Source organism: Leptonychotes weddellii, chromosome 12 (genome assembly GCF_054177405.1).
Source record: "Leptonychotes weddellii isolate Sample4059 chromosome 12, ASM5417740v2, whole genome shotgun sequence".
NCBI lineage: Eukaryota > Metazoa > Chordata > Mammalia > Carnivora > Phocidae > Leptonychotes > Leptonychotes weddellii.
In genome coordinates, this window is record NC_138380.1 from 1,062,670 (window position 1) to 1,075,742 (window position 13,073).

The 13,073-nt window shown below is 58.1% G+C and overlaps 1 protein-coding gene across 1 annotated transcript in view; it reads left to right on the forward strand.

Moving 5' to 3' along the window:
* PTPRN2 (protein tyrosine phosphatase receptor type N2) overlaps positions 1-13,073 on the forward strand; it is a 715,790-nt gene that overhangs the window by 618,192 nt on the left and 84,525 nt on the right. The window contains exon 14 of the mRNA XM_081800880.1: positions 8,426-8,620. Within this exon, the coding sequence (XP_081657006.1) occupies positions 8,426-8,620 (195 nt within the window). The remainder of the gene's footprint in view (positions 1-8,425; positions 8,621-13,073) is intronic.

A 13,073-nucleotide genomic window follows, 5' to 3' on the forward strand; every position in this document is an offset into this window, starting at 1 on the left:
GTCGCCCCCGTGCCCCCCTGGTGTCCCCCCATGTGTCCCCCCGTGTCCCTCCAGTGTCCCCCCGTGTCCCCCCGGGATCCCCTGGTGCCCTCCAGCATCCCCCCGGTATCCTGTGATGTTGGGGAGAGCCCTTCCAGCACGTCCCAAGCTCGTCCTACTCAGATGAGCTATTTATGGTGAGACTCCTTGTAAAATAGCTCCCGTAAACCACATGGAGAGTTCCTGTCTCCGCGGCCCAGCCCCACTGGCCCGCCTTGTGCGGCAGGCCCTCCTAGGCCCCACTCACTTCTGCGGCGAAGTAACAACCTGCCTTAACAAATCCGCTGTGGACGGAAGAGGTGATCAGACGCGGCATTTCTTTTTTTATGTGCCTTTTTTGTTTAATGCGACCTTGGAGCCACTTTGACATCTGGGATATTTTCTCCCATACTTTTCCCCACACATACGTTCTAAACATTTCACTCAGTCTCAGTCCTATTGGGTGAAAAATTTTCCGTATTTTAAACACCCTTGTTTTGGTGTTCCTCATTACAAAAGTCACACGTGCATAATTTAGAAGAAAAAAGGAAATAAACCCGCCTGTTGTCCCCGCCGCGGGCAGAGAGTCTCCGTTAGGATCTCGGGTGCCCTTCTGGGTTCCCCCTGTGTTCGCTTCTGCGTCGGGGGCATCTGTGATAAAGACCTCCCCGCACGGTGAGCTCCCCGGCCTCCGCGTTACACGGGCAGCTCGCCGCCGCCCCGTCCACCAGCCGTCCCCGGCCAGGCCGCCCTGTGGGTGCTTTGTGCGCCATTGTTTGTGCTCTATTGGTGGGATTCTGTGGTGCCCTCTGAGCTGGAGACGGGTCCCTCCCCAGAGAGGGCCGGCTCCTTTTCAGTGTGCTCGCTCAGTGTTTTATGCAGCCTGGAAAGTAATTGGCCTTTCTCCCTCCCCGGCCCACCCTAATGAGCCGCCCCTCCTGCTCCAGCGGCTTTGTGCGGTACCCCTCAGTTCTGCCCTGTTACCACAAATTATGCTCTCCAAAGAACCCTAGAACTCCAGCCGCCCTTTGTGGACACACTTAGGCAGTGCGCTGCTTTGTCCCGATTGTTCCTTGAAAGGTACAAAGCGGTTTTTCTTAAGCCTTTGTCGTCTTGGTCTTTCTTTTGGCAGAATTTGGGAATGACAGGTCTTTTCTCTCAGAGCGATTCCCACTCTCTGCAATTTTCCCCCATCAGATAAAGATTTGAGAAGTGAGACATTTGCATTATTATGTGTGTGGATGGATTTCTGCCCCCAGAATCCTATTCAACTTATTTTTTTGCAAATTGTGTTACAAAGAAGTACGAAATACTCTGAGGCTCTGCAGAGATACCCCAGGGCCTCGGCTTTACGGGAGGTGGTGGCTGTGGGGTCGAGACGTGGCAAGCAGTCCTGTACCCTGAGAACGTGGAGCTCTCTGGGCTGGCTCTGCTCAGAGGGGTCCTGCCCCGGGGCCTGGGGGTGGGGGCTGGCGGGGGCCGTGGGCGGCGGGCTCTGGACACCCTGGAGGCTGTCCCACGCTGCACAGAGACTGACGCTTTGAATTTCCTTGGAGAGTTTGTGGACACCTGGGTGCAGCCACTCATGTTTTTGCCTTTCTTGACAAATGAAGGGTATTTTAAATAGCCTGGCACAAGCTTCACGTGTCTACTTTGTGATCGAACCCTTAAAGTTTAGGGGCCTGAAAACACTGTTGTTTTCTTTTTTAGAAATCCTGTTACTCTGGTTGCTATGGGAAGGGTGGGGAGAGTTCCCTCGCTGAAGACGGCGGTCCGTCGTCAACGAGGTTCCACGTGGCCCGTGGTGCCGTGGTCCGGCAGGGGCAGCGTCCAGGCAGTGGGGCCTGGCCTGGTGTCCTGACTTGCCCTGCTGGCTGTGCAACCCCCTCGGCACCCAGGGACGAGGAAGCCCTGCAGCCTGGCGGCTGGGACGGGCCAGCGCAGTGCTCAGGGCCTCATCCGCACCCGCGCCTGGAACCTGCCCTGCCAACGCTGCGCAGTCCCCAAACTGGGACACAGGGAGAGTCGGGCACCTCATCCCAAGCCATGCAGCCAGCAGGGGCGGAGCGGGATTCAGACTACCTGGTCTGGGCCTGCAGCCGTTGCCTTCGGCCCCCCGGTCACGTCTGCGACGGGTCTTCACGCGGACTGGGGTCTGTCTTGGGCCTGTGCTCTCCACCACCGATGGATTTCTCTTCCCGCCATGGGATTTTCCCTGAGACACTGGTGGTCTAGGACGCGTGCTCGTTGGCCGTGGACAGCTGCCGTGGGGAGGTCACCTGCGACACCCTGTTGTCGTCTCATTATTGTGCGTGCACCTTCTCCTCGGGAGCATGAAATGGTCTGCATCTGTTTTCCTCGAGGACGTTCTTCACACCTGGTGGCGGGGTGGGGGGCCGACTAAGGGGCAGAGCAGAGATGCAGAGACGGCCGGTCTCTCCAGAAAGATGGGAAACCCGTCCCCAGAGCAGGAGAGTCTCAGAGTAAGCGACTTCCCTTTTGCTCTCTGGAGAACAAATCTCTAATTCACACCTGTATTGGCGTTTTCTTCCCCTTGGGTGAGAAAAGGAAAGCGACTAGGTGAAGCTCCCCGGGGGAGTGAGTCGTGAACCCGCAGTGAGCTCTCTCAGGGGCGGGAGAGGCCCCGAGTAGGTGTGGCTCTCGAGTGCTCGGCACCTTCTGAGCGAGTGCGGCCCACTAGGGAGCCATTTGAAGGGGCTAATGTGACTGGCTGCTTGACCCCACGTGTGGGTCTGTGACTAAAAGATCCATTTGATGAGACCCGCCTTTCTTCTTCCTTCGTAATTAACTGCCTCTTGGTGGTTGAATCCCATGAATCACGACACGAAGATGGTAATTGTCTTATAAACTCGAGGTGGTCAAGCTGAATGCCATTTTCATTAATGTGGTGCTACCCTGATCGTAATTTTAAAAAATTAAAGTGGGGTTGGTCTGGGTCTTCAACCTGGTAAGAGTTTTAGTTTTTAATGAGGGGCTGGAAGGCACGGCACATCCATCTCCAGCCAAATGAAGATGCACTTGGGAAAGATCTCTGTGGTGTTCAGGACAAGGCCTGCCTTGCACAGGGTGTGCCGGGGTCCCCGAGGAGGTCCTGGCCTCCAGGGTGAGGGGTGTCATGATTTGACTGGGTTCACACCCTCGTGGCGAACGCCCCCCCACCCCCGATGGGCCTGCATCTGCTTTCACGGCATCCATAACCCGGCCACGGGGACCTGCGTTGCAGGTGTTGGGGATCCCCGTTTTGCTTGCTGCCAGGATCATAAATCAGAGAAATTTCAGGCGGCCCTGGGCCGGCCTCCAAGTCCTTCCGGAGCATGCCTGTGTTGTCTGTCGAGCTTTCGCTCAAGTGAAACGCTCCCCGTGGGTGGCCACGGCCCTGTATGTCACAGACTGTTGCTCGGTGATGCGGTGTTTGTCGTGGCGGACCGAGTCTGCTCTGTTCTGCATGGGCCCCCCCACAAGCCAGACGGTAAACGCAGGGCAGGAAAGGCAGGGAGCACTGGGGTCTGATCGCATTTCCAGGTAACGGGAACTAATGCTACAAACTTCAGTTTACATTCTAAGTAAGTGTTTATGCCCACCCCATCCCCTAAGGGGGCAGAGGGGTTGCACCTCCACATGTCTCTTTGTGGACTGCGACTGCCTTTTTAGGTGTAGATGAGACTTTTACATGAAGGGTGTGGTGTTGCCTACAGACCAGTGGAACTTTCTGGTCTGGGGGGAGGGCAGAGGCTCTCCCTCTCCCCAGACAGCTCTGCTGAGAGGGTGGGCACAGCACAGGACCCTGACCCTGCACCCGACCCTGCGCCCGAACCTGATGCTGTGCCCAAACCCAACCCTGCGCCCGACCCTGACCCTGCGCCTGACCCTGACCCTGACCCTGCACCTGACTCTGACCAGACCACAACTGGGTCAGGTTGCAGTCTGCATCTTGTCTTTTAAAATTTTTTTTTTAAGATTTTATTTATTTATTTAATTGAGAGAGAAACAGCATGAGAGGGGAGAGGGTCAGAGGGAGAAGCAGGCTCCCCGCTGAGCCGGGAGCCCGATGTGGGACTCGATCCCAGGACTCCGGGACCATGACCTGAGCCGAAGGCAGTCGCTTAACCAACTGAGCCACCCAGGCGCCCCTGCATCTTGTCTTTTAAAAAGAAGTTTGATTGTCCTCAGGAAATTTCAATTTTAAAGTAGTAACACAGAGACAGGTCAGAATACAGGATTTCTATTATTTCTTTACAAACCATAATTAACCGAAAGCACTAATTAAAGGGACCTCTGGTGGTTCCTCAGAGAGGGCAGCAGGGCAGAGAGGAGGATGCAGTTTCCACCAGTGGGGGCTCACAGTCAGGGTCCCCCAAGAGGCAGCGAGCTGGTGTGTGTCCCCTCCCGGCGGGCATTTCCGGGAGGAGCCTCTGGTTTTGTCCCAGATGGACGGGCATGGCCTCGTTGTGTCCGGCCTGGAGGGAGACCCCGGGGCCGGGGCTTGCCCCCCACAGTCCGCGGAGCAGGGGCCGTGTGCTCCCGGCACCCTCATCTCGTCGTGAGCCCGCAGCTTGTGTTAGTGAGATGACCTGCCCCAACCCTGCGACGTGGTGCCTGCCCGCCGTTCCTTCCCGCGTCTCAGATTAGGAAGATGAGGCAGGAGAAGGCACGCAGCTTGCCCAGGGTCACAGGACGGCTGCTCCTTCAGACCCCAGCCCAACAGAAGCTACCAGAGCAGACCCTGAGATGCGGGGCTGGTCCCATAGGAACCTCAGTCACGCGAGCTCGCGCCTCAGCAGCGGCCCGGACACAGGGAGGCGCAAATGGCAGGTGAAATTCTCTTTGGACGCGTCGGAAGCCGGGGGGCACGGGTGGGCTGTGAATGGCAGCTTCCCTCGGAGCCTCGACTGCGCAGGAAACCACACCAACAACTGCACTGCTGACCAGACAGACAGACGGCCGGCGCTCCACCTCGCGCTCCCAGGAAGCTGACCCCGACGGAGCACGACCGCGGGGCCCCTCTTCTCCCTCAGTCCTGCCGCTGACTCCGTCCCCTCCGGACGACCCCCGCATATCTGCAGCGCCTCACCCTGGAGGCCCCCGCCCACCAGCTCCCATCCCCCCGAAACACCCCACAGACGTCGGGGAGCTCTGGGCTGGGCCATGAGTGCGGGGGGCTCAGGGCCCTGCTGGTCCTACTCCGCAGTCCTTCCTGGTGCCTGGGACTGATTCGTGCGCATAGCCAGAGCTGGGCGGCTTAGCACTCGCTAGTCATGGGCCAGGCGGTGCTGAGGGCGAGTTCTGAGCCCGTGACCTTCCTCAGTCCTCCCAGGACCACGGGCTTGGTTTCACAGATGAGGAAACCGGGACTCAGAGAGGCTAGGTGCTTTGTCCGCGGTCACACAGCCCGTAGGTGCCGAAGCCAGGACCGGAGTGAGGCATTGTCCCTCAGGTGCTGGAACAGGGGAGTAATTTCCTGGAATCCAAGGAGAAGGAGAGGGCAAATGTGTCACAGCGCGGGTCTCCTGAGCCCTGGTTTCTAGGCGGAGTCTCTGCTAGGACAGCCCTGAAGACCCCGCTGTGCACGTCTCCCTGGCATCCGGCCGCCTCCCGGCCCTCGGAAAGCCCAGAACAGCACCCTGGCTGGGAACGGCGGGAAAGAGAGCTGCGGGCAGCTGCCCACAGAGGCAGGGGCCTCACAGGCCTCAAATGCACAGTGACTTCAAACCCAAGAACCCACTTCCAACCTAACCCTCCTGTCAGTAAACCCGTCATCACTTCTGCCTCCAGACAGTCCTTATCTCAGCGGCTCGTATGCTCATCATGCAGAAACGGGATAGCTGTCAGTCCGACGCCAAGGTCCACCCGAGCAGGGGCGCCTACCTTTACCGGTATGTAAGGGTGTGACGGAAGAGGCCTGGCCTCTCTGGGAGGCCGTGGGCCTCCTCGACTCAGAGACGCTCCAGCTCTGCAGGTGAGGGGCCCTCCCCAAGCGGTGCCCTCACTCTAGGCCACACTCGGGTGACGGCCACACTCTCGGGGGGCCACTCTCGAACCAAGGTGCCTGGGGAGGGGGGGTTGTGCACTGCCGTTGGATACAGGCTGGGGACTGTTTCTTCTTGGAACCTTCCTTCTGTTTTTAAGAATTTCATTTTTCTAAAGAAAGACCTACAAGGAGCGCCAGCACTGAGTAACGCTGTGGAGCGCTCGGCCCCAGGTCGCAGCCCCATGGGGCCCTGCAGCGCGTCCAGTCAGCCACGAAGTCACCTGTCAGACAAGGAGGTCTGCGTGGACGATTGCTGCCTCTTCAACTCCAAAATTCTGAGCTTTCTTTGGAAATACCTTTGAACTCGCCGAGCCCCTGAGAGTTTGTTCTGGTTTAGAGAATTTTAATTTTATTGCACTAATATCTGCTGATGACTTTCTCTGTAGCGGGCACCACATGGTTGTCTTTCGGTAACGAGACTGGTGCTTCCATTTTTCAAGTGGACACACTCGGGCTCCGAGACCTTGCGTGGGGGCCCGCCGTACGTACTCCCCTCCACCGGCAGAGGGAAGAACGGGAATCCGGGGCTTGTGGCCATCCTCCCATCCCCCCCACACAGTCGCAGGGCGGTCACCTGGCTGGTGTGACCCTAGCTGGTGTGACATTTGCTTCTTAGTGACTAAATCTCAACCATCCCAAACCTTCCTCCCCAAAGGTGCTCCTTCCCGGAGGACACATTCTGCGCTCTCCTGGCCAATGCCGGAGTTATCTTTATGCTTCGGTTGGAGTTACTATTTATTCTTGCAGATGAACTATGTGAAACCATAGCAGTTGGTGCAGAAACGTCATTTGGTCTGCTTTCTCCAAAATCAAGTAACATCCCACGTGCATCCAGGGGAAAGAAGTGGTTACTAGTACCACGTACCTGGTTAGAATTACCCACCGTGTCTGGGGTTGGTTGGTTGGTTGGTTTTTAAGATTTTGAGCAAATCTGGCTGGGTTTTTTAAACAAACCCGTTGTCTGAACACCATGCGTGAGCCGGCAAACCCTGAGGACGGTGGGGGGCCCAGCAGAAGTGCAGCCTGGCTTTCTCCCTCTTCCCTTCCATGGCCCGCACGGCAGCCCTTTGTATAAAGTTCACCTGTCTCTTCAGGATGCCCGCAGCCCTGCTCCATGAGACCCGCTGCTCTGGCGGGCGGAGGGGCCCCTCCGTGGACCTGTCCCGGGCGGTATGCACTGTCTGGCTCCAGGCGCCCGAGCCGTGCCTCCCAGGGGAGCTGCGCTGAGAGAGGGGTCTTTTCTCTATGGTGGCAGATGCCTGAGGAAGGTCTTTAACACCAAGGAGAAGGGCAGCTGCGTGAAGGATAAGGAACGTGTGTTAGGGTTCCGCAGGGCTTTAGCCAGCACCCTGGGGTGCGTTGAGCTGGTGGGGACAGCGGGGGCAGCCCTCCCTGAGTGCCACCCCCGGGGAAGGGAGGAGCACCCAGCAGCCGTGCAGCTCGCCAGCATCTTTCCCCGTGAATGCATTTTTACTTCCTCTCTTGGCTCAGAGTCTCTTACGGAGGTTTTCTTGCTATCATTTTATTTTGGTGGCTCAGGTTACAGTGATCGTTTCAGGGGCAAAAGGCTGGATTTCATCAGCTCAGGATGCAGGTATTTCGCCAGTGAGAAGTTGGGGGGTCCCGGCTGACTCTCCGGTGACAGCCAGGAGCTAGTACATGGCAACACCGGGGTCCCTTGCTTCTGAGCGCCGCTCCCACCCGCGTGTTCAAATACCGCTGCCCTGCGTGGGGCTGGCCAGGACCCTGTAGGGACCCAACAGCAGCTCCGTTCGGCTGTCATACTGAGGTTTTCCTTTACGTCTAGAGACTTTGTCTTTGGGGGTCTGGGCAGAGAAGCAAATCCTTTTCCATTAAACCACATACTCCCTTTTTCCATGTGATTTTATCTGTCCTCTCTCATGTGAGCTCTCATCAGTTTGGGTGTTGTTTGGGGAAAAAAGGGAAGAAACAAAACGAGGTGTTTTTTTTTCCCGAACACCTGAGCCTGGTGCCAGTTTCAGAGCACGGTGTAAAACCCTGTCCCTCCCACTGTGACCGGTGTTCTAGAAAGGAAGGAAAGTCGGCTAGCTCAGCCTGCACGTTGCGTTGTTCCAGGATAGTCCGGCGTCACCACACGGCGGGTCCAGTGCCCTTTGCCCCGAATCTGCGCGTTTGTGTGTCTGTGTCCGCACTACGCGTGTGTACACGTGTGTATGTGTGTGGTCTCTGTGTGTGCATGTGGGATATCCGTGTGCGTGTGCGCGTGCACGCATGGCCTCGGGGCGGGCCCCGTCTGCCCCTTGGCTCTCGGGTCGGGCAGGGCTGGGGGAGGCCGAGGCCGTGGGGCGGCGCTAACCTGCCCTCGCTGTCTGCCAGGAGCTGTGTCGGCAACGCATGGCCGTGCGCACGTCCGAGCGCCCGGAGGCCCCGCACACGTCCCGCATCAACAGCGTCTCGTCCCAGTTCAGCGACGGGCCGATGCCCAGCCCATCCGCACGGAGCAGCACGTCGTCCTGGTCCGAGGAGCCCGTGCAGTCCAATATGGACATCTCCACCGGCCACATGGTCCTGGTAAGGCCCGAGGTCCTCTCCGTCGGGAATCACGGCTCAGACCGTCTGTGGGAGGGGAGCGAGAGCGGGGGGGGGGGGGCACTCACAGCGCCCCTCCCACCCACGCACACGGCCCGGGATTCCCGCCACACACCCAAGGCCGACCTGGTCGGGCAGCTGACCGGCAGGGTGAAAGCCCAGCGTCAGGGCGCCGCCGACTCCGTCCTCCCGGTTAAGTGAGGTGAGCAAGTGCACCCACACACATGCCTAACCACGCGAGGGGTTCTGCCCCGGGCACTCTGTTTTCACTGGTGGAATGCGCATCGGCGAGCACCTGCTGTGTGCACCGCCATCGTTCAGCCCCTGACCAGGAGACCGTCGTGGCGTCTTCCCTCCGTTGCGGATCACACGGCGTGGTTTGGGGAGTCAGAGGTCCCTCACTTGCTGCTCGTACTTGACGGTGACGGGGGCAGAGGTGGGGGCTCAGAGCGCTTCTGGGGGGCCCTGCCGTAGGCACTTGCTCCTGCCTGTCCGGCTCCCTGTCCTGTCTTCCCCAGACCCAGTGTCGTCCTTGGAGGGCCGCACATGGAGGGGCGGTGTGCTGCCCTGCGATGCGTGCCTGGTGTCTGATTTTACTAAGAGAGACGTTCATAATTCACCCTGTTTACCGCTGTCTCCTGAAGGCAGAAGAACACCGTGCTCCTGGACCCTCAGGCCGCACGCGTCCGCTGCTTCGTGCTTGCAGAGCTAAAGCAGCAGGCTGTTGGCCGTGACTCTCCTGGAGACAGAGTGTTCGGAGATGGCAGGCAGAGCCCATCTCGCGGCTCCGTGACGCGGAGGCAACATTCCCCTCCAGTCTGTGTCCCAAGTGTCAATGTGGGACAGGCTCCAAGGGTCATGTTTGTGGTCTTTAAACATTTATTTTTTTGTGGAAAGTTTCCTTATATGTTTATTTACCGACAATATAAGCCGGTGAAATTGGACCACAGCCCCCAGCAGCTTTGTCCACTTAGGCCGCCATAAGGAACCACCGCAAACTGGCGGCTTTAACAGCAGAAACGGGCTTCCTACCGTCCTGGAGGCTGGAGCCCAAGATCCAGGAGCCACAGCAGCGTGGGAATCTGGTGAGGCCCCTTCCCTGTTCTGAGCTCGCACCGTCTCGCCACGTCCACCTGCCCCTTCCCACGTTCCCACACCACAGCCGCCAGAGAATTCCTTCACGGTTCCCTGCCCGGCCTCTGCTCTCACGGCCTGTGCACAGTCGACCTGCGTGTGTGTGCGGGGGGCGGCTCTGAGCACTTTCTGCTCGTGCAGGAGGCCTGACTCTCTGTCCTCTGACCCCACATGACAGACGGGCTCAGGAGCTCTGTCCACCCCATGCTTATCTTCATCCCAAGCACTTCCGCTGGTGCAGAGCCCAGAGGCCTGGAGCCACACAGCATAAGCGAACAACTCAGCATTTTTACAAAAGCTCTCACCCACTAAGGGACTCATCTTTTAGGCCCTGACACTAGTCCATTCTCACGGGGCAGGCCACGGAGCATGCCGTGGTTAGAACGGAGTCCCGGGCAGCAGGAAGTGGCACTCTCCTTACTGGTTCACAAAGTGTCCCCTCCCTCCATAGCACAGCCGGTAGAAACCTGCGCATGTCACAACCTCAGAACGTGCCGGAATGCCTGACCTTCTAATTCATTAAGGCGACAAGGAAGATAATTCTCGGGTGATCATCAGCCCGACCCTCCGTGAGGAAACTTTCATGTTTATCAGACAGCTACATGATGATCTTCCTGAACTACATGCTAAGGATTCAAAGACCATCAGATAAATTATGCGAGGTCCAGGCACATCCCAGGAACCAGCTGCTCCACGAGTGTGCCATGCAGATGCGACGTCTGAACTTACGGGTGTGATGGAATCCACGGCAAGGCTGTTTACCTCTGGACAACAGGGCGGAAGCAAGGAGCGTCCCACAAAGTCAGGAGGGAGTTGGCCGAGTCACCGCGGCCAGGGTGCAAGATGGGAGCGCTGTCTTCAGCAGAGGATGGAGAGAGTGTTTGAAGCAATCAGTGGCATGGGAAGTTAAATAGCCAAATGTTGACCCCTCACTCCACAGTAGTGGCAGGAGCGGCTGACCTGGGAGCGGGGCTGACCTAGAACCTGGGGGCGGGGCTGACCTACAGTGGAGCTGACCTGGGGGCGGGGCTGATCTAGAACCTGGGGGCAGGGCTGACCTACAGTGGAGATGACCTGGGGGCGGGGCTGATCTAGAACCTGGGGGTGGGGCTGACCTACAGTGGAGCCGACCTGGGGGCGGGGCTGACCTGGAAAGCAGGTTGACCTAGGGTGAAGCTCACCTGGGGGCGGAGCCTCCTTGGATCTGGTCACTCTCCACAGTAGAGTCCTGGGCTACCTGTGCAAGGCACTGTGATCTCCTGCCTGGAAGCTATAGGAATAGAATTCTAGAAATAAGTGCTCCACCTAGCAAGCAACAGGACCCTCAGAGAGGAAACAAGTGGCCCAGGGCTTTGCATGAAAGAAGGACTTTGCTGATGGGGGGTCAGGAGTGGGGGTCGCAGGCCATTACTCCATGGTGACACCACTGATGAAACTAGGCACTCATTCCCGGGCAGCCTTCATGGGGAAGAGGCTGAGCCAGCCCCACATGCCCAAGGGGAGGGCCTGACTAATACCCCTGGTCAAGGGGCCCAGGGTTGGTGAACAACCCCCCGAGAAGTGACTCAGGGGAGCATGTGTTGACCGAGGCCTGGAGACACCACGGGGTCGGGATGTGAGAGGAGAGGCCAGGGCAGGGAACCACGAAGGAATTCTCTGGCCCCTCCCAGGAGCTGGTCTTCCTGCGCAGACCCGGGGCATCAGAGCTGCCCTGCTGGGACCCCGAGGGGTCCGCTCGAGAACGGGGTCCTGGGAGGCCAGGTTCATGGACCTCACCCTTCAGTGAGCAGAGGGAGAGGGCAGTGGATCTGGGTCAGACATGGTCCTGGAGCCGTGGGGAGCGCAGGGCCGGGTGGGGAGTGGGGACGCTGTGCATTTGCAAGAGGCATGGGACAGCTGGGAGCAGGACCATGAGGAGGCACCTGCATCAGGAACCTGGCAGGTTTCTGAAGAAATGTTTGCATGGGAGCTTGGCAGTGTTGAATGAGGGCTAAGTGCAGAACTCCAAGAAACACGGGATCCCGTGAAGCTGACCTTATGAAACTGTTAGAAACATCGTCACATCTTGAGTATGTGAGGGGAGAACGCTGTGGGTAAGGTCAAGAATCACCTTTGAATTTAGTTTTTAAAGAGGTCTGTTTCCGTATCACATTTGCCTCAGAAGTTGAGCATGGCTGCTTTGTAGATGCCGAGAGCAGGTCACTGTCCTGAGAATCACTGATGGCCACGAGCCTGCCGTGAAGCAGGTGTGAGAGCGCATGCAGGGGGAGGAGCCACGAGCAGCCGTGAGGGCATGTCTGCCCCATCTACAGCACTCTCCTTCACTTCTCTCCTGAGTTCAGGGAGTGTGGACATTGGGAAAAAGCTGGCCTAATGCTGTCTCCATTATGATGTAAGGAATAGAGAACCTAATTCAGGAAAACAGTGCTGAATGGCCTCTTAAAAATACATCCGCGTCCATGTCGAAGGTAAGGACTGTGACCCTTGCATCCCCTTTATCCTTGGAGACGATGAGGCAGGAATGAGCATCACTGACCGTTTGTGTAACAGCCACTGTCCAGAAGCCATGCAGTGGGAACTGACGTGTGCTCACTTCACAGACAAAGACCACAGGACGAGCGCTGTGAGAATGAATGTCCCAGCACCAGGAATACGGCAGAAAGGCCGCATGTCATCGAAAACAGAGGGAACGAGCTGCAGCAGGAGGTTTGGGGACCGAGGGCTGCAGAAGGCTTGCACGGGGCAGAGCCCCGCTGCGCCCACCTCACCACCAGCACCCGCCTCCTGCGTGCCCCACATTCATTCTGGAGCCTTGACTTCCAACGTCTGCACTTTGAGTGGCAGCTCCTCTGACCATTCCTGTCCCACCAGCCTCCTCGGCTTAACGCTCCTTCATATTTGGATGGCACGAGTCATTGCTCACCTAGGAAGGCTGGCTGGAGAGGCTCGGACACTGGGCTGGCGTGGCGGAGCGGGAGCCCATGGGGCTGCTGGCGTGGCCTTGGGCACCTTCATCCTGAAAACCAGTACATCCTAGTCTTTCTGAAAGGACACGGTTCCATGGCATTCCATCCCTGGCCCTGCTCTCTGAGGCCGGGCGAGCACCCATGGCACCGTGGCGGCCATCCTCACGGTGAGGGGACCAGCCCCTCCCCCAGAGCCAACACTATTTGTAGGTTTTTTTGTGACAGATAAGTCGTAGCTACTCAGAACCGAACACCGTCCTCCACCTGACACGGTGTCTGGGACATGGCTCCATGGGAGCATCCGTGACTCAACTCTGCTCATCTTCACAGACCCA